The sequence below is a fragment of the Leuciscus leuciscus genome (assembly GCF_965113295.1).
Source record: "Leuciscus leuciscus genome assembly, chromosome: 7".
Classification (NCBI taxonomy): domain Eukaryota; kingdom Metazoa; phylum Chordata; class Actinopteri; order Cypriniformes; family Leuciscidae; genus Leuciscus; species Leuciscus leuciscus.
The window spans coordinates 14425932-14447902 of NC_138731.1; the positions used below are offsets into that span (position 1 = coordinate 14425932).

Here is a 21971-nt window from a genome sequence, read left to right on the forward strand (position 1 = left end):
CATCCTATGATGTTAAAGTTGTATTGTGCGAGGTTTTGTGGGCGGTTTTTTGAACCGATAAGTATTACCTCTGTCTTGTCTGGATTTAATAAAAGAAAATTACGCGTCATCCAATCTTTTATATCTTTAACACACTCTATCAATTTGGAAAATGTAGCGTTTTCATCCGGCCGTGATGAAATATATATTTGAGTGTCATCAGCATAACAATGGAAACTAATTCCATGTTTCCTTATAATATTTCCAAGTGGCATCATATATATTGAAAATAACAGGGGGCCTAATACAGATCCCTGCGGCACTCCATAGTTTACTGGAGTTATGATCGATTTTTCTCCATTTAAATAGACAAAATGGTAGCGGTCAGATAGGTATGATTTGAACCAGCTTAGTGCTTGTCCTTGAACACCAGTATAATTTTGTAGTCGATCTAAGAGTATTGTGTGATCTATAGTATCGAACGCAGCACTAAGATCAAGTAAAACTAGTATTGAGATACAGCCTTGGTCAGAAGCTAAAAGTAAATCATTTGTGATTTTAACGAGCGCAGTTTCAGTGCTATGATGCGGTCTGAATCCAGACTGAAACTTTTCATAGATATCATTTTGTTGCAAGAAAGAGCCCAGTTGAGCGGACACCACTTTTTCTAATATTTTAGACATAAATGGAAGATTTGAAATGGGTCTATAATTTGCTAGATTATTATGATCTAATTGTGGTTTCTTAATGAGAGGTTTTATAACTGCCAGTTTAAATGTTCTTGGAACATGACCTAAAGATAAAGACGAGTTAATAATATTGAGGAGAGGCTCTTCCACTACAGATAACACTTCTTTCAGTAGTTTAGTTGGTATAGGATCTAATAAACATGTTGTTGTTTTAGATGAAGTGATAAGTTTATTTAACTCTTTTTGTTCTATAGTTGTAAAGCACTGTAATTGTTCTTTCGGGGTGATAATTGAAGCTGAATTGTAAGGCGCGATTGAAGATTGAACGTTTATAATTGTGGTTCTGATGCTTTCTATTTTCTCAGTGAAGTAGTTCATGAAATCATTACTACTGAACTGTAACGGGATATTTTGTTCGGGTGACGTCTGTTTATTTGTTAGTCTAGCCACGGTGTTAAATAGAAACCTTGGATTGTTTTGGTTGTTTTCTATTAGTTTGCGGAGGTGCTCAGCCCTGGCAGCTTTTAGGGCCTTTTTATAACGTGACATACTGTCTTTCCACGCGATTCTAAAGACCTCTAAATTAGTTTGTTTCCATTTACGCTCTAAAATACGGGTTTCTCTCTTTAAAACATGCGTAGTATTGTTATACCATGGTGCTTTATTTTTCTCTCTGACCTTTTTTAATTTAATAGGTGCAACCACATCCAATGTTCTAGAGAGAATGGTGCTCATAGTGCTAGTTAGTTCTTCTAGTTCATCTGTTTGTTTGGGTTCAGGCAGCAGCTGAGACAGATTAGATAAGCAATTTGAGAAATTATCTATGGTGGATGGGAGGATTGTTCTGCCTGGTTGATAACGCGACGCCGCATGACATATTACAGCAGTACGTAATATGCAAGTTACCATGTAGTGATCAGTGACTTCATCACTTTGTGGAATGATATCTATATCGGTTGGATCGGTTCCGTGTGATATAATTAAATCGAGTGTATGATTAAGACGATGAGTTGGTCCGGTGACGTTTTGCTTGACCCCAAATGAATTTAATAAATCTGTAAACGCAGCTCCTAACGCATCATTTGGATTATCTACGTGTATGTTAAAATCTCCAACAATTAATGCTTTATCGACATTGACTAATAGGTCTGAGAGAAAATCTGCAAACTCTTTTAGGAAATCAGCGTAAGGCCCTGGCGGTCTATATACGGTAGCCAAGGCTAGAGATAATAGGGATGTTTTTCTAACATCTAAGAGCGTAACATTTAGTACAAGTACTTCAAATGAAATAAACTTATAACCCGTTTTCTGAGTAACATTTAGAATATCTTTATAAATGGTTGCAACACCTCCGCCACGGCCAATCAGACGGGGCTCATGCTTATAACAGTATCCAGGAGGAGTAGACTCATTAATACCGAAATAATCATTTGGTTTAAGCCAGGTTTCAGTAAGGCAAAGTACATCGAAGCTATTATCTGTGACTATTTCATTTACAATAACTGCCTTAGGTGTGAGTGATCTAATGTTTAGAAGACCTAGCTTTAGAAATAGTTTTTGTTTACTAATAGCAACATTTTCTGTTTTAATAACAATTAGATTTATTATTTGATCTCACTAAACGAGGAATAGACACGGTTTCTATGCAATGTTCTACACTAGTATTTATATCAGTTGAATTGGTGCAGCAGAGACTATGATTTGGACTTTTGGTTACTAGTCAAAGGGTATTTAACATTTTGGAGATGTTATCTGACAGAAGATCCGCTCCGAATCTGCTTGGGTGTAAGCCATCAGCACGGAAAAGCCTAGGACGCTCCCAAAACAGATTCCAATTATTTACAAAGAGCAGTTTCTGCTCATTGCACCATGACATTAACCATTCATTTAGCGCAAATAATCTGCTGAATTTTTCATGCCCTAGTCGGTACGTGGGAAGCGGTCCTGACACAATGATCGTTGTTTCAGGCGATGTGCTGCGTACCGTATCGATTAGATTCCTGAAGTCTTTCTTCAGAATCTCCGTCTGGCGCAGCCTGATGTCGTTCACTCCCGCGTGCAGGACCACAGTTCCGACGCGCTCGTCACCGTTCAGGATCTCGGGAACGCGAGCAGCGATTTCAGAAACACGAGCACCAGGGAAGCAGTGACTTTGCACCTTACTTGTACCTAACGTAGCGTGTACGTGCCGAACGATGGAATCGCCGATGATCACAGCATCGCGTTCTGTTTCGCGTAGAGGGGAGAAGCGGTTTTGTGTCGATAACTCGAAAACCGGGAGGGTCGGAGAAAGTCTTGGTCTAAACCTGACTCGCGTCTTCCGCTGCGGAACCACCCAGGCTTCGTGGTGGCGTGTTGGAGCCGGAGTGAACGAGACCATGGCTGATTGCGACCGATGCTGAGGAACGCACGGAGTAGACGCGGTCGGAGTCAGCGGGTTAGTAACGTTAAACACTGATTTGTGTGCGTCGGCGCGTGATGTTTCAAGAGCCAAACACCGGTCTCTCAGCTCGGCCTGTCTCAATAAAAGGTTGTGGATCTGTTTCTCAACAGCTTCCAGCTCAGACTGCAGTGCGTGAAGCTCAAATGTGTCCTCACCTGCACCAAGCGGTAGACTACTTACATCTGATATATTCGCCATTTTAACAGATGGACAGTGAGTTAGCAACGAAGCTACCAGTGATGCTATCAATATTAATACTAATTTATATTATAAGTTTGTTTGTAAATGAGTGTGGAGAAGACGCGTTCAGCCGTGATCCACGGACGTAACCTTTAAGAGTATGCAGCGTTGGATCACTAATAGGCTTGAGACGCGTCTGCTCAACAGTCCGCGTTGTAACTATGAGGTTTTTTAGTGGTAGGGGTGTAGAGTAGACGCACGATAGGCGAAAAAAAAGTGTTTGTTTATAAGTGAGTGTGGAGAAGACTCGTTCAGCCGTGATCCACGGACGTAACCTTTAAGAGTATGCAGCGTTGGATCACTAATAGGCTTGAGACGCGTCTGCTCAACAGTCCGCGTTGTAACAATGAGGTTTGAGCAGTAGTGCTTCTCAGTGAGGAAGAGTAGAAAATGTTCGTTGTAAGCGGGTTTAAAGAGAAAAATCAAGAATTATAAATCAAATCGATAGAGCTCCAAAAACAACAACGCATTCAGACGCAACGCATGATAATGACAGGACAAGACATTATTCACCGTGTTTGTTGAGTGTTTCTTATTCACCTGAGCTTTTATGAACTCAAAGGCGCGAGAGAAAATAAATAAATAAAAATAGCTGAGCGCAAGGGTGGCGCGTTAACAGGCTAGCGAATTACTAGCGTGTTATGCGTCAGGGTTGGGTAAGCTGTATTTAGTAGTAATATAAACAACTAGAAATTGTAGTAAATGATGGTTCAAAACAAGGAAATACGAGGCTAAGACGGAGCTTACAGCTCCGAAGCAAACACACTCACAGCAGGCAGCGAGAAAAATCAAGAATTATAAATCAAATCGATAGAGCTCCAAAAACAACAACGCATTCAGACGCGACGCATGATAATAACAGGACAAGACATTACTCACCGTGTTTGTTGAGTGATTCTTACTCACCTGAGCTTTTATGAACTCAAAGGCGCGAGCGCGCGAGAGACAAATAAATAAATAAAAATAGCTGAGCGCACGGGTGGCGCGTTAGCAGGCTAGCGAATTACTACCGTGTTGTGCTAGTAGCAACGGAAGCCAGCGATGTTGGGCAAGCCGTATTTAGTAGTAGTATAAACAACTAGAAATTGTAGTAAATTCTGGTTCAAAACAAGGAAATACGAGACTAAGACGGAGCTTACAGCACCGAAGCAAAAACACTCACGGCAGCTCCCGCCGAAACGGGCGTGGCTTGGGCCTATAAATACAGCTCGACAGGCTGATAGAATCTGGTTTTTCATTGTCGAAGCGAACCAGAGCGTATTGCAGGCACGGCAAGATACGCAGTACTCGTTCCCTCTTCTAGAGAGAACCGAGGTTACGTTAGTAACCGAGTACGTTCTCTTACGAGAGGTCTCTCGTACTGCGTAATATCTTACGCTAGGGGAACACAGTGTAAAACGCTGTGCGTGCTGAGATCCAACACCAAAATCCCAAGGGCAGGTGGCCGGGGCTCATATAGTGCATGATCATCAGGGATTCACAGAGAGTCCGGGGAAGAGGGGCTAGAATAGCATCATTCCCATAATAGTTAGCATCCTAAGAGGAGTGAATTATTAAAGATTCCACACAGCCAGGGCGAAAAACTCTGGTCTGGACTGATGAATATAATGGGTCTTACACAATGCCCATAGAGTCATTTAATCGATCATCGAGCGGCGCTCGAGCAGTTTCAGTATTCTGAGCCGGTAGCTTCGGGGCAGATAATACTGATTTATTTGACCGAAAGCAGCTTAGCCTGTAAAGCAGGAACCTCTAGGTTATAAAACCTTATGAATGTAGACGGGGAGGCCCAGCCTGCCGCCATACATATATCTTGCAAGGCAATCCCACTAGACCAAGCCCACGACGAGGCCATGCCTCTTGTGGAGTACGCTCTAACACCTAACGGGCACTGCAGGCCCTTAGAAGTGTACGGCAGCGCTATAGCATCAACTATCCACCTGGATAGACTCTGTTTTGACGCAGCTAGTCCCTTAGAACGTTCGCTGAACGAAACAAAGAGCTGCTCTGTCTGTCTGAAGACAGTCGAGCGAGACACATAAGCCCTTAATGCCCTTACCGGGCAAAGGAAGCTCGCATCTCTTTCCTCATTAGAGACCGGCAGGGCCGACAGGGAAATTACCTGTGCCCTAAACGGTGTGTTGAGGGATTTAGGAACGTACCCGTGCCTTGGTTTGAGTATGACCTTCGAGTCATTCGGCCCAAATTCCATACACGTCACGCTCACAGAGAGCGCTTGCAAGTCCCCTATGCGCTTTACCAAAGCGAGAGCCAGAAGAAACACTGTCTTGAAAGACAAATGTTTGATATCTATTAAATGGATTGGCTCGAATGGGGCACCTTTCATGGCTTCCAAGACCGTAGAAAGGTCCCACATGGGAACTGAGGGAGGTCTGGGAGGATTCAGTCTCTTAGCTCCTTTAAGGAAGCAGATGACCAGATTGTTCCTTCCAAGCGACTGGCCAAGCGTCGGTTCAGTAAACGCTGCAATGGCCACCACGTAAACCTTGAGCGTGGATGGGATTCTGCCCTTATCCAGTAGCTCTTGCAGGAAGGAGAGAACCTCCGTCACCCCACAGTCGGGAGGTGATATGTCACGGGCTGTGCACCAGCTGGAGAACACAGACCACTTCGAGGAATAGAGCCGTCTAGTAGACGGGGCCCTAGCCTGCGTGATCGTGTTTAACACTCCCACCGGGAGGTTAGCGGGTACCCGTTGATGGCCCACGCATGTAGGGACCAAAGCTCCGGGTGAGGATGCCAGATCTGCCTGAGAGAGGAGGTCCCTCCTCACTGGTATCGGCCATGGGGCAGTGCTTGACAGCTGCATCAGAACTGGGAACCAAGCCTGGTTTTTCCAGAACGGAGCCACAAGTAGCACTGAGCATCCGCTTTTCCTGATTCGCTCTAATACCTGAGGCAGGAGCGTGACAGGGGGAAAAGCATAGAGCGGGCAGCGGGGCCAAACGTGGGCCAGCGCATCCCTGCTCTTGGAGAAAAACTCCGGACAGTGAGCGTTTTCTTGAGACGCAAACAGATCTACTTTCGCTCTGCCGAATGTCTTCCACGGCAGTTGGACTGTCTGTGGGTGCAGAGACCATTCTCCTGTCGGAACATTGTTCCTGGACAGTCTGTCTGGTCCCACATTCAGGTGGCCCGGCACGTGCGCTGCTCTCAGCGAGCGCAGATTGTGCTGAGCCCAGACCAGGAGGCGCTCCGTCAGCCTGTAAAGGTTTCAGGATCTGATTCCTCCCTGGCGATTTATATAGGCCACCACTGACATGTTGTCCGAACGGACCAAGACATGGTGTCTTTTTAACTGGGGACAAAAACGCCTCAGCGCGTTTTCGACTGCCACCATCTCCAGGCAGTTTATGTGTAGGAGCTTTTCCCGTTCTGACCAATGGCCGAAGAACGGTCTGCCCTTTTCTAAAAAAGACAGAAGGTCCACGCTCGACATGGTACTCACGCTTTCAGCCAGAACTGCAGTGGGCGCATGCGAAGCAGACCCAACTGGAGTACTGATGATGCTGAGGGCATGAGACCCAGCATTTTCTGAAATTTTCTGAGCGGTACCATAGTGCCGCAGCGGAAGGTTTTCAGCGTGTGCTGAATATTCAGTATGCGCTGCAGCGATAACTGTGCTGTCATAGACAGCGAGTCCAGTTCTGTGCCCAGGAAAGGGGGACAGTGAACTCTTCACCCAATGGACTTTGAGACCTAGATTCTCGAGATGCTCGAGTAATATGGTCCTGTGTTCTATGAGCTCTGAGTGTGATCGAGCTAGAATCAGCCAATCGTCCAAGTAGTTCAAAACTCGCATCCCCCGAAGCTTCAGGGGTGCCAGCGCCACGTCCATGCACATTGTAAATGTACAGGGTGCTAGGGACAGGCCAAACGGCAGGACTGTGTATTGATCGCCTGGCCCTCGAAGGCGAATCTCAAAAATCGGCTGTGACGCGACGCTATTTGTATTTGGAAATACGCGTCCTTCAGATCTAATGACATAAACCAGTCCCCTTGGCGAATTTGCGCGAGGATTTTCCTGGTTGTGAGCATCCTGAACCTGCATTTCGCGAGCGCTTTGTTCAGTTGTCTTAGATCCAGAATGGGTCTGAGACCCACGTCTTTTTTCGGTACCAGAAAGTATCTGCTGTATAGACCCCCTTCGCTCTGAGCTTGAGATAAAGGCTCTATGGCCCCTTTGCTCAAAAGCTTCGCTATCTCGGCTCAAAGTAGATGTGCTACTTCCTTTTTTACCGTAGTTTCGACTCGCGCCGCGTAACGGCGGGGACGACGAGTGAACTGTAGCGAATAGCCTCTCTTTATAATGTTCAGCACCCATTCTGATACCCCGGGAAGCTTTGCCCATGTACTTGCATGAATAGCTAGGGGTTGAATGAGATCTGGGCTCTGGCCGCGAGATGGTGGCGACCGGAGAGCATCGGTGTGCTGTAACATAAACGCCGTGCTTGCAGCGTTCGAGGCGGGGGGGCGCGTTGATCACAACTGGCAGCCTGCCCGCGCTCGGTTCTCTTATGGCAGTTTGCTGAGAGAGAGCGAGCGGGGTAAGCCCTGTGGGGCTTGTCATGTCTGTGAGTGAATGTGGACGCGGGACAGCGGGCACATTTGCACTGAAAAAACCGTCGGCTCGAGCTGACTGTATGTGTTTTGGTTTCGTTTTTACAGAAACCGTGAGACATGCAGTGTGTAGTGTTTGTGGGCACTGGGTCGTGGGCACATTCACTACATTTAATGCACGATCGACCTGAGTCGATTTTATGCGTGCGAGCCCTGTGTGGCGGGCTGTGCTTGTGTGTAGGAATGAGCACTGGGCTGTGGGCATTTTTACTACACTCATAACACCATCGGCCGTGGCCGGAATACCAGAAATTACACTCTTTACGAGATTCATCTGGGTCGCCGTAAAAACGGCGTTAATGTGCAGGCAATCGGGCTGTGGAACCAGCTTGTTTTCTGCAAAATACACTGGAACAGTCGCATTTTCTGGAACTGAACGAGCGAGAAGTTTTGGTGGAAGTCTGGCCGCAGCGGGACTTAAACACTGTCGTTTTCCTAGGCGGGCTAGAAAGACTTTGAGGCCTCGGGCTTTATCTCGATTTTAGGCTGGGGCCTACGCGGAGGGGGGCGGCGGCCAGCAGAGCGAGAGAGTGGTCTCGGGTCCCGGGCCTGTCGACGCTGTGAGGCGGCGGCGGGCTGGGGCTGCGGCTGGCAGCTTCGAGCAGACGGCTGTTTAGAGCGGCCTGCTGCAGAGCTGGAGCGCTTAGGCAGAAAATGTTTCATGGCTTGTGACGTTTTCTGCACCTCAGCGAATCTATCCGCGAAATCCTTGACGGATGATCCAAAGAGGCCGGCAGAGGAGATGGGGGCATTGAGGAATGCGGTGCGCTCTGGCTCCGACATCTCAGAGAGTGTCAGCCATAAATGTCTCTCCGCTACGGCGAGAGAGGCCATGCTCCGTCCTATGGCCTGTGCAGCAGACTTAGTGGCACGAAGAGCGAGGTCCGTGGCGCTTCTTAAGTCCGGCATGCAGATAGCTCCCGGTCCTTCCTCATCCAGCTTACAGAGAAGGTCGGCTTGGAATATCTGCAGTATGGCCATTGTGTGCAGCGCAGACGCAGCCTGTCCAGCGGTTGTGTAAGCGCGACTGTGCAAGGCTGAGGTCGTGCGGCAGGCTTTTGACGGTAGCGCAATCTTAGCACGCCATCCAGCGGAGGGCGGGCAAAGATGGGCTGCTACGGCTTATTCCACAGGAGGAAGAGACTAGTATCCTCTGTCTTTGGCACCGTCCACCACGGAGAATGCTGCTGAGACAGAGGTACGCAATCTGGCTGAGAAGGGGGCGTTCCAAGACTTCGCGACTTTTTCGTGAAGCTCAGAAAGAAACGGCGCGGGTCTTGAAGACTGCGAAACATGGTCCCCTTGCAGGAAAAATCCGTCCAGCCGATTGTGTGCAGGTTCTGCGGGCGTCGACCACTCGAGGCTGACGCTCGCTACGGCCTGCGTGAGCAGACGCATCAGCTCTGCTTCGATGCTGGCCCTTTTTCCAGACGGCTTGCGAGCAGAGGGGGCGAGATCCACAGAGCTCGACCAATCCTCACTGCCCGACGCCAGGAGAGAGCAGCTGTCATCCTCCACAAACGCGGCTTCCTTGTCGTCATCCATGACGGAAGCGGCGGCAGACGTCGACCGCTGTCCGGCAGAGAGATAATCAGGTGAAGCCAGTGGTGAAGCTGGCGGGCGAACCGGCGAGCTTTTACAGGCTGGAGGAGGTTCCGGGACCCGCTGAGCACGGCGCTTTTTACGGCGCGGCACCACAGTGGGCGGGGGAGCAGTCTCGGCGAAAGATGCCAGGCGAGTCCTCAGAGTCACCATGGGTATCAGCTCGCAGTGAGGGCAGCCGCCGTCAGCGAGCGCGAGAGCTGCATGATCCTCACCCAGGCAGGAAACGCAGATGACATGGCGGTCCCCGTCGCTGAGTGGGGCTCGACACGAGCCACAGAGGGTACGAGGCATCTTGACAAAGACGCTCGGCTCTTTTAGAGAGTGTGTGTCGCAGCGGCGAACACACACTAGCAGAGAAAAGGATATATACGCCGGATAGCGTAGCAGGAACGGCAACTGAAGGCGTTCCTGAGGCAACTCGCATTGTCTGCCAGCGGCTTCAGGTGCAAAGGCTCGTCCCGATGAAGGCTTTTTCAGACGGCGCGGCTTCTTCCTCTCGGGATCCAGCGATGCGAGAGCTTCGCTGAAGAGATGAAAAATCAGATTCTATCAGCCTGTCGAGCTGTATTTATAGGCCCAAGCCACGCCCGTTTCGGCAGGACGTGACGCAGTGGGCGCAAAGCGCCTCCATTGGATCTGACGTCATGAAGGGTCTCTTGCGATAGGCTGCTGCAGTTGCCGCAGGGCAGCCAATAGGCGCGCAAGCTGTCTCGCCTATGTCTGCATGCTGCCGCAATGCATTTTACATTAATTCAAAATTAAGGATAATTTTTGGCTTCAATATCTCACTGAAAAGAGGTTTTCCCCTAGCGTAAGATCTTACGCAGTACGAGAGACCTCTCGTAAGAGAAACAAGCGTTCTAGCGCAGAAATGTTGCCTATAAATAGTGTTGCGCGTCTTCTTATCAAATTCACATGATCATCCTCTCCTCTATTTTGCTTGGGAACTAATGTGGTCAGAACCAGAGATTACAGGACTGCGTTCTCTGGAATCCTCTCAAGCGGAGGACATTTTACATTCCCAGCAGTAGCAGAAGCAGCAGCAATAATCGACAGCAGCAGCAATAATCTACAACAACAGCAATAATCAACAGCAGCAGCAGAACAGATCTATTCCGCCAAGACCAAATACATTAACATTGTCATATAAATTACCATGCTAAAAATCTTCAGAGAGTTGTCATGATAGAAATTATTCTATATGTATATTTATATACAAAATAAATATAGTTGTTAAGATTGATGTGGTTTGGAATTGGTAAAATGTTCTTGGGGGGAAAAAATACTTGCATAATAATTGTGCACGCACTGTATAAATGAGGAACATCATCTGACAAGAAGTCATTCACACCACTTTCATGATACTTTCATGTCACTTTTATGGTGATTTTTGCCAATTTTGGAGCTTAACAACTTTTGTTCTCATTCACCATTATACAGAAACATTTTATTATTAAAAAATGTCTCCATTTGTGTGAAGGAATAAAGAAATTTAACTGGTTTGGAATCACATGAAGGTGAGTAAACAATAGAATATTTTTCATTTTTTGAGTAACCTATTCTGCTATATTTTTTTTTTTCATGTTATTAAGAAAAACATGAGATAACTAACAATTGAGTAGGCAAATTTTATTTTAATTTTAATTTAATTTAATTTAATTTTTTACAGCCAGCTCTCACCTGAACCAGAGCCAGAGGTGCTCATGTCATAGATGAGCTCTTTCAGGCATTTGTCAGGTGACACCAGAGTATGGTCATCCAGGGGTTCCTCTGGATCCTGTTTGTGGGCTTTAATGTGTGTGCACCGCAGGTTTTGTACGGCACACATTCCCAGAACGACACCTACACACACCAGGCACGACGGCACAAGAATTACTGCTGCTAGTTCCAGCTGACTCCAACCAGACCCCTCAGGTGGCGGCTCTGCACCAACACACACACACACACACATTTGTTTCAGTATATGAATGAGGACATCTCATGCAAAAAAAAATGTATATGGTGATGATACTATCTATCTATCTATACCAGTCATTACCAGAATTTTTTTTTGCCTATTCGGAAGTCTGCTACAGGAATTGTGTAAGGCAGATTAGTTTGAAAAGATATAACACGAGCCATACCAGCCTGGAGGTTTGTGCCATGTTTTGTGTTTGTAGCTTTAGAAGGAGTTACTCTTGAAAATGTAGGGCCTCAGAATAATAATACCGGTAACTAGATAAAAATTATTTTGTCATGGCAAACTTTGATGATGGCTTGAGAAAGCCTAGCTAAAAAGTTTTAAGTAGTTTTAAAAGCTTTATGTCTGAAGTGGTTATAAAAGCTTGAAGTGTGAAGCAGTTTTCAGTTTAAAGGAGTTGTAAAAGCTTGATGTTTTAATGTTTTGAGACAACCTCTAAAAGGTTCTACTGTTTTCTCTGCCATCCTCCTGACTAATGCTTACTACCAAAAGCCACTGCATGAGGACAGTCGTGACCTCAAGGCCTTTATTACTCACAACAAACTATTCCGTTTTTGTTGTGTTCCTTACTTCAGCGCCTGCAGAAGTTCACAAGGTGATGACCATCATCCTGACTGGCTCGCCAGGGTTTGAAAATTACTTGAACGACATTATCATCCACCGATGTGACATGTCTAAGCATGACAAAGTACTTCAAGCAGTCTTACAATGACTAGAAGCTGCTGGCTTGCAGCTCAGTAAGTGTCGGTAAACCAGCCTGCTGTTCTTAGGTCATACTGTGTTTCAGCTCAATGACAAAACTGTCAAGTCCCACCCTGCTCTCTACAGCCAGTGCCGCTGCCAGATGGACCATGGCAGAAAGTGGCTATGGATATGGTCAGGCAATGGCACCGATGCATCCAACAGCAGGTTTTCTATAACATTAACTCATTATTACAGCAAATGGCCTAGGACCTCCTTTATTCGCACTGTCACTACGGATTCAGTGATTTCTGTCATCAGTCTTCAGCAGCCATGGAAATCCATTGAGTGTTGTTACTGATAACGGTGTTCAGTTTACGTCTGCTGCTTTCGCTGTATTTCTGAAAAGAAGGAATATGTGTCACCATCGTTCCTCTCTCTACTACCCAGCAGCAAATGGTGCTGTAGAAAGGTTTAACCGTGTTCTCAAACACACTGTTCAGATGGCCATCCAGCAACATCAGCCATGGAAATCTGTGGTAACTGACTTCTTGCAGGTGTACTGTGCCACTCCACATGCTGCAACTTGTACTTCACACTTTTAGCTCCTCTGTGGCAGGCAAAGGCGCACAAGGCTGTCTATATTGCCATCTGCTCCTGTGCACTCACCAACTAACATGACTGTTCGCCAAAGGGCTGCAACACAAAATGAAAAAGTACACTGATGCTAGAGCGATGTGCTCACACCCTGTGTTTTCTGGATCTTTTGTGTGGATGTGTCTACATTGTCGATGCCACTCTGACATTCTATTCTTTCTTTTTTTTTTTTTAAGGGGAAAATGAGGTGTTCATGAGTGAATTGTGTTGTGGACTACTATTTTGGAAAGGAAGCTTGAACTGTTGTGTAATGATGTAAGGTGTGTGGAGAAAGTGTAAACAAAAGGTGGATGAAGTTCGCTACTCGTGTCAAGTCACCTACATTTACATAGAGCCTTACAGTGATAAATGAATGCAACAAAGATTGTTTTGGCTGTTACAACAGCCTAGAGCTAATTAGAGCTCTAGAAGAGCTAATTAATTTCTGTTGTGAAAATCATTAGTTATTAACTTAGGGGTCGTTTATACGACACCGTTATCAACTGAAAACAGAAAACGTACTCTGTTACCTGCGTAACCTCGGTTCCCTGAGATACGGGAATAAGTACTGCGTCGCCAGACGCTGTTATGGGGAAAACTCCTTTTTCTCCGAATTCTGAAGCCTTTTTAATCACGTAGTGAAACTGCACGGCCATTGGTTCATGCAGAGTAACGAACCAATGGCGAGGCAGTGGAGCTGCACGAGCCTATGGCAGAGAAGCCCACCAGAGCGTGACAATTAGGGCGTGGCATCTCTCTATAAAGCAGGCGATCTGGCATAGGACACTCAGATTCAATTCGACTGAAGCGACGAACAGAGTCGTGCAGCAATATAGCATGGCCTGAAACGCAGTACTCGTTCCCGTATCTCAGGAAAAGTGAGACACGCGGGATATAGACGGACATGAGCTCACTTAGACCCGTTCACTCAGCCTTGTAACCCATTGTTTCTTTATCTCAGCTTGAGAGAAAGAGAGCAGTGAGAACGAGGAAGGAGAAAGCTTTCTAGAGAAAGCAGTTCGTGAACGCAGCGAGGCGCTCTCGTAGCGCTGGACCTCAATGAACACGGCTTGCGGGGGCGGAGCCGGCAAGTGACACGCTCAGAGGTTTGGGCATTTTGAAACAAACGGCAGTGGAAATGTGCTCTTTTAGAGCAATAAGCTCTGTATACTCATCTGATGAGAAGTAGGTCTGTTGCGAGGGCTTATTCAATGGCTTCTTTGGCTTCAACTCGAAGTCCAGCGAAGAGATAGTCATCATTGTTGAAGGAGAATTGATCTGAGTATCCTATGCCAGATCACCTTCTTTATAGCCAGATGCCACGCCCAAATTGGCGCGCTCTGGCGGGCTTCTCTGCCATAGGCTCGTGCAGCTCTGCTGCCTCGCATTGGTTCATTTTATTACTCTGCACGAACCAATGGCCATGCAGTTTCACTGTGTGACTAAAAAGGCTTCAGAATTCGGAGAAAAAGGAGTTTTCCCCATAACAGCATCTGGCGACGCAGTACGAGTAAGGTATCGAAAGGGAACTTTTATTACGTTTTGGCCGTTCATTTACACGACAACAGCGTTTTGGTGGCCTGAGAACGCAAATTCAAATGGGAAGCATTTTCATAAAGTTTTCATCTGTACAGAGGGGAAAAAAAACTTGTTGTGAAAAAAGAAAGAAACTTTTGTCGTGTCGATGATGCCTTCATAGGGGATAGTCTAGTTGACACGGTCTCTGTTGACACTTCAGAGCTGCGTTGTGGTTGTGTCTAGGCTCAGGTCCTTCATCAGATCTGGATACAGGCCGGATCCGGCTGACTATGGTAAACCTCGGGATAAACAAAGAGACTAATATTAGCATAGATGCCATTCTTCTTATGATGTAACGAGTACATCAGGTGTTATGAGAAATATTCCCGGTTCCGGCTGACCTAATTTATGCAGCCTAACAATCATTTTACATAATTTGAATAATATAAATTGATAATGTTTTATTTGTGTGCCAGTTTAAAGAGATGTGTTTTTAGTCTAGATTTAAACTGACAAAGTGTGTCTGCTTCCCAAACAATGCTAGGAAAACTGTTCCAGAGTTTAGGTACTAAATAGGAAAAGGATCTACTGCCAGCAGTCGATTTTGATATTCAACTGGCCAGAATTTTGAGATCGCAGTAGACATGAAGGACTACAATGCGTTAAGAGCAGGGGCGATTCTAGGATTTTCATTTTAGTATTTTCAATGAGTGTATGATTTAAAAAAATAAAATAAAAAGGTAACACTTTAGTTTAGGGTCTATTTCTCATGATTAACTAATTGCTTATTAACATGTATATTACTAACATATCAGCTGTTTATAATTATTTATAAAGGCAGGGTTTTATAATCACTGAGGTCCCGAAAGTGAGGTAGTTACGGGGGTTCAGGGAAATTCCCCAGAGAAAATTTGTATTTCTCTGATCTACATATGTACATGGCCAAAAAATTTGATAACAATAACTTTAAAACCATGTCAGTGGGCAGTAGATTATTGCTCTCTCCTCATCTTCATCACTGTCTTTTCTCTTTGTTTTTATCTTGCCCTGTCTCTTCCCCTCCTAAACCTAAGCTTTGACTGATATAGGCTTTTCAATTTTGTCTGTGTCAGTGAAGAAAGTAAACATAGGGTCAACTGAACTTATGAATCATTTTCTCAGACACGTTAATTTCCTGAAGGCTACCAGGAAAGCTAGGTAACTAAGTTTATTAAATTCATTCACAATATGTACACATTCATTATCTTATGCTTAATACAGGGCCGTAGACAGGGCTTTATAATCACAGAGGTCCTAAATTTGAGGTTTTTTCTTTACGTTACAAGAAAGCTACCGCCCCCCGCGCCCGTCACTCACCGGCGAAAGGAGAAAAGAGAGTGTGTGAGTCCGCCGAGGCTTGACAACCGCCATTTCTCATATATTTCTCAGTCCCCTCCCAAGTTCAGGCGACTGGTAATATAAATACTGCAGTAAACGAACCGGTTATAGTACACGCACGCCTGCAAAACATGATGACGCTCTCTGGCTACTCGCCCCGCTTCCCGCGCTCTCCCTTTGCTTGTGCCGCGCAAACTGCGCCGTTCTCAAGGGATGTCAGAGCGGACGGTCACGAGCAATGTTCAGCACCCCGCGTGCCTCACTCACCGGCGAAAGGAGGAGAGAGAGTGTTTGTAGCCCCGCTGAGGCCGGGCCAACCTCCAATTCTCACACATTTCTCAGTCCCCTCTAAGTTCAGGCAGCTGGAAATATTAATATTGCAGTAAACGAGCCTGTTATAATACACGCACGCCTGCAAGCTAACACCGACACGAAAAATGACGACGCTCTCTCATATGCTCGCGCGAACCAATAACCTATGTATTCTCCCCCTGTGGCTCAGTGGCAGAAACTTGCGCTTTCGCGACAGAGACCCATGTTCGATTCCGGCTCTGGTGGCAAAAAAAATCAAAAAAATAATAATAATAATTTTTTGCTGTTCGCTGCTCCGAGCTCGCGGCCAGCTTCTCACATGCAGAAAGTGAACCCGCCCCTCGCACCCTCCCGCTCACATGATGGTGCTCGAGTAATTATGAGAGTCTACATATGAGCCTTCAAAGCATTTCGCGCTGTCAGTCACCTAAAAAAGGCGACTGCAGATGTGTATTTTGCAGCCAACGAGTCAGTTACACAACTCGCTCGCCTGCACACAAACGCCGTTCGCACAGCGACCCAGAGAAATCTGAAAAAGAGTATTAATTCTGGTTATTCGGCTCACGCCGACGGTGTTTTGAGTGTAGAAAATGTGCCCACAGCCCAATGCTCACCCCTACACACAAGCACGATCTCCCCAGTGTCTCTCACAGAGCTATCTCTCACACAGCGGGCACGCGCCGCTCGAGTGATAAGCGTAGGAATTGTGCCCACGAGTCAGTGCTCACACCTACCCACTGCCTGCTCTGTCAACACAGCTATCCCAGGGTTCAGATCCTCTAAGTTATCCGGCTCACGCCGACGGTTTTATGAGTGTAGTAAATGTGCCCACGGTTCAGTGCCCACACCTACCCACTGCCCGCTCTGTCACACAGCTGCCCCGGGGGTTAGATCACGTAAAGCTCCCCAACACTGGCCGTGTTATGAATGTAAGCCCTGTGCCCGCCCACGAGCGCTCACACTTACTGATAAACACATTAACACCCACGCCGCTCTCGCGTCACGGGTTTCTCACTGCAAAATGTTCTCCATCCCAAGTGACCGAGTCATTGGGCCCTATTTTAACGATCTGAAACGCAAGTGTCAAAGCGCAAAGCGCAAGTAACTTTGTGGGCGGGTCTCGGCGCTGTTGCTATTTTCCCGGCGGGATAAATGACTCTTGCGCCAGGCGCAAATCTAAAATGGGTTGGTCTGAAGTAGCTTCATTATTCATAGGTGTGGTTTGGGCGTAACGTGAAATAAACCAATCAGAGCGTCATCTCACATTCCCTTTAAGAGCAGATGCGCTTTTTCCATAGCGGATTTCTATTGTAACGGCGGATTTGCCAGGCGCGCGCCAGGATCGGTTCACAGCCAAGGAGAGCAACGCTCTCGTCACGGCCGTGAAAGAGAGAAGTTACATTGAAATGGAGAAACCCACCCAAATTAACTTCGGTTAAACAGGCGTATGATAATTTGGGTAAATGTGTAAGCTAGATGTATGCTTTTATAATAAATTGTCTATCTATCTATCTATCTATCTATCTATCTATCTATCTATCTATCTATCGTAATAATGTATGATTTGCAAAAATGAAAACTGCTGCTTCTGTGTAGATGAGAGAATTAAAGTGTATGCGCTATATTGATTATGGCCAAGCATGCGCCCTTAAAATAGCATATGAATAACATGCGCAACGCGCCACTGACTTTAAACTATTTTTTCCTGGTTAGTGGCGCAATTGTTTTCTAAACCTGCAAAATAGCAAGAAGGAACGTTTGCGCCGGAACACGCCTCCTCTTTGCGCTAAACCGCCCCCGGGAGCGCAAGTGTATTTCCTAACTTACCGACGTGCTTCTGTGGAGGGAAAAGTACGCTTTGCGCGGGTGCAAAATAGGAATGATACATGCGTCGGTGTACAAAGTCACTTGCGCTGGGTGCAAGATAGGGCCCATTGAGTGCTGTCCAGCCAGTTATCGCTATCAGCGAGCTCCCGTTCCCCAGCATTGACAGCGCGCGCAATTGTGAAACGGGGCTATTCGCTGCAGTTCGCTCACCGTCCCCCGCGCTTTCGAGCACGGACAGAGATGAGAGTGAATACAGAACCGGCCCATCTGCTACATACAGAAATAGCGAAACTATTGTGCAAGGGGACGATAGAACGAGTGCATCCTTCTCTGACCGAGACGGGCTTTTACAGCCGTTATTTCCTCGTTCCCAAGAAGGACGGAGCCCTCAGACCTATATTAGATCTGAGATATTTGAACAAAGCTCTCATGAGACGGCCGTTCAAAATGCTCACAACCAGACAAATCCTCGCGCAAATCCGCCCGAGGGACTGGTTTATTTCTCTCGATCTGAAAGACGCATAATTTCAGATTCAGATTATACCCCGTCACAGGCCATTCTTGAGATTCGCCTTCGACGGTCAGGTATATCAATACACCGTCCTCCAGTTCGGCCCGTCTTTAGCACCCCGTATATTCACGAAGTGCATGGACTCGGCCCTCGCTCCCCTGAGAACACAGGGCATGCGAATTTTGAACTATCTGGACGACTGGCTGATACTAGCGCAGTCAGAGAGAGACCTAATATCTCACATAACAGCGTTTCTCAGCCATCTGAAAAGCTTGGGTCTCTCGGTCAACTGGACCAAGAGCTCGTTAATACCCAGTCAGTCAATCTCTTTTTTGGGAATAGAGCTGGACTCGGTGGCTATGACGGCCAGACTGTCGACACAGTGCGCGCGCCGTATTCGACATCTCGCCGCGTCTTTTCAGAAAGGCAGGTGTTTCCCCCTGAAAACATTTCAGATGATGTTGGCCACATGGCTTCAGCTGCAGCGATGCTTCAGCTGGGCTTACTGCGCATGCGCCCGCTTCAGCGCTGGCTGAAAGCAAGAGCGCCCCGCAGAGCGTGGACTGCCGGCGGCTCGCGAGTCAGTGTGAATCAGGGCTGCGTCTCAGCCCTGCAGCCCTGGCTGGCGGCCGAATGGTACCAACGGGGAGTTATAATGGGAGTTATCTCGCACCGGAAAACGATCGCGACAGACGCCTCCAACCTAGGTTGGGGGGCGCTTCTCGAGGGCAGACCGGTCTATGGCCTCTGGTCATTCCGGGAGAAATGCCTTCACTTAAACTGTCTGGAGATGCTAGCGGTCGAGAATGCACTGAAACATTTTCTCCCATACCTGCGAGGTCACCATGTACTAGTCCGCACAGACAACATGTGTCCTACGTGAACCGTCAGGGCGGGATCAGATCCAAAACCCTCTGCGCGCTGGCGGAACGCCTTCTCGTTTGGGCTCAGGGCTCACTGAGAGCCGCTCATGTGCCCGGTCACCTGAACGACGGCCCAGACAGACTGTCCAGAGACAACGTTCCCCCCGGGGAATGGTCTCTGCACCTCCAGACAGTCCAGCTTCTATGGCGCCTTTTCAGCAGAGCGAAAGTCGACCTCTTTGTGTCAGACGACAACGCCCACTGCCCGAAATTCTTCTCGAAGAGCGAGGATGCACTGGCCCAGGCTGTACGCTTTTCCCCCGATCTCGCTGTTACCTCAGGTGATCGGGAGGATCAGAGAGACGCGCCACTCAGTGCTCCTCATAGCCCCGCACTGGGAGAACCAGACATGGTCCCCGGAATTAATGCGGCTGGCAGACACAGCCCCATGGCCGATCCCGGTGAGAAGAGACCTTCTCTCTCAAGCCCGCGGTTCGATCTGGCATCCTCATCCAGAGCGCTGGTCTCTGAATGCGTGGATAATCAACGGAGACCCGCTGATTTGCCAAAAGGGGTCGTGAACACAATCACGCAGTCTAGAGCCCCCTCTATGAGACGGCTCTACGCGTCAAAATGGTCTGTGTTTAACAAGTGGTGCACGGGGAAAAATCTAAACCCACAAACGTGGGCAGGTCCCCCTCCACGCTCAAAGTTTATGTTGCGGCTATTGCAGCGTTCGCCGACTCGGCGCGCGGCCGCGCATTAGGAAGGAATGAATTCATCATCCGCTTCCTCAGAGGAGCCAGGAGGATGAATCCCCCGCGGCCCCCCTCGATTCCGAATTGGGATTTGTCTTTGGTCCTAGAGGCCCTGAAAGCTTATCCCTTCGAACCTTTAGACACTGTGGATCTGAAATACCTCACGTTCAAAACCGTTTTTCTGATAGCTCTGTCTTCAGTTAAACGCGTGGGTGACTTGCACGCGTTATCAGTTAACGCGGCGTGTCTCGAGTTCGGACCTAATGATTCAAAAGTCATTCTCAAACCGAGACATGGTTACGTCCCCAAAGTGATGGGCACTCCTTTCAGAGCGTAGGTCATTTCCCTCTCAGCCCTACCTGCATCCAGAAGCGAGGATGATAGTAACCTCCTCTGCCCTGTCAGGGCTCTGAGGAATTACGTCACTCGCTCCGCCGCTTTCAGGCGCTCGGAGCAGCTTTTCGTTTTGTTTGGAGGGCGCACCAAAGGTCTCGACGCCTCGAAACACAGTCTGTCCAGATGGATAGTGGACGCTATTGCGGCAGTATATACAATATACTGTACAATATATACAATATATACAATATTGTACTGTATAAGTACAATATATAAAAATTAAGGATAATTTTTGGCTTCATATCTCGAGAAAAGATGACTTTACCCGTAGCGTAAGCTACCTTACGCAATACTCGTTCCCTCTTCTAGAGAGAACCGAGGTTACGTTAGTAACCGATTACGATTCATTACCTATTTAGTAGGGGTGTGACGAGATCTTGTGCCATCAGATGTGACGAGATTTCTCGTTGAGTGAAAAGCTGTCTTGCGATATCGCCATGACAGAGCATGAGGGTGAAATTAGCATAGAATATGCCACCGCTATATTTACATTACATTAAGGTGCCCGCCGACACCACTGCTGTTTTGCAGTTTTTATAAAAAATAAAAACCATTGTAAACCATTGTAAACTATTGTAAACGTCTGCTCTGCTCATCCAGCACGAGTTGCAGTCGTACACAGTGCAGCAGGAATTACAGGTCACTAATCGTGCGATGATGGCAGAGGATTCATTGCACAACAGAGCCTAAGCGTCTGATAAATGTCTAAGCGTCTGAATAAAATCTTGTAGAATGCGCATTCAGCACCGCTGCTCCCTATACACAGAGTATGTGCGATCGCGAATCCGAAAGTGAAAGTGAAATGCGCACAAGTTAGTCTGCATACAATAGCCTGTCTCCCAATATCAAACCTATCTCTGGACTGTGTAGTTGTGGCTCTAGTCTCTGTTTGCACTTTGAATACTGAGAGAGTACTTTGATTATGGCATTGTTGTTTGCAAGTGATTGATAAGAAAAAAACGTATTGATTTTTGTTATTTATATTGTTTTTATTTATATGTTCAATTTGTGGAAAGGAGTTCAATTATAAGTTCTGGAAGTCATAATTCATGTACAGTAAGGTCTGAAGAGACTCATGTGAAATCAAACAGGAGAAAAGCCAGTCAGTTGAGTTTGTGGCAAAACCTTTTACAGTGCTTGTATATTGTTGTATTTGATAATTCATACTCAAAGTAGAACTGAAATGACATTCATTACAAGATTATTAGTTAAAACATTTCAAAATGCACCTGCAGACTATTTTTCCAGTCATGAATTTTGTCACTGAGGATTTCTATCAAATATTGTGCAAAAATCGTCTCGTATCGTTTTTGTGAACCAAATCTTGTGTCTTGTCTCGTGAGATAATTGTCTCCTCACACCCCTACTATTTAACACCCAAACTCTTGAAAAGTCTTCCTAGCCTTGTTCAGGAAGCAGACATACTCTGTCAGTTTAAATATAGACTAAAAACACATCTCTTTAACCTGACATACACATTATAAATTTTTTATTATTCAAATTAGTTAAATGATTGTTAGGCTGTGCATGGTCCC

The 21971-nt window shown here is 46.7% G+C and overlaps 2 protein-coding genes across 6 annotated transcripts in view; both read right to left on the minus strand.

Moving 5' to 3' along the window:
* The window catches only part of LOC309503462 (uncharacterized protein), a 118037-nt gene extending 107650 nt beyond the window's left edge, over positions 1-10387 (minus strand). Inside the window, exon 1 of the mRNA XM_082176300.1 lies at positions 7072-10387. Within this exon, the coding sequence (XP_082032426.1) occupies positions 9136-9888 (753 nt within the window). The 5' untranslated portion in view covers positions 9889-10387 and the 3' untranslated portion in view covers positions 7072-9135. The remainder of the gene's footprint in view (positions 1-7071) is intronic.
* acvr1c (activin A receptor type 1C) overlaps positions 1-21971 on the minus strand; it is a 122724-nt gene that overhangs the window by 29432 nt on the left and 71321 nt on the right. For 4 of the 5 annotated variants that reach the window (XM_082176184.1, XM_082176185.1, XM_082176187.1 and 1 more), the window contains one exon: positions 11278-11520. In XM_082176184.1, coding sequence (XP_082032310.1) covers positions 11278-11520 — 243 coding nt within the window. Of the gene's footprint in view, positions 1-11277; positions 11521-14545; positions 16891-21971 lie in introns of those variants that run through there. The other variant, XM_082176188.1, reaches the window with a different exon arrangement.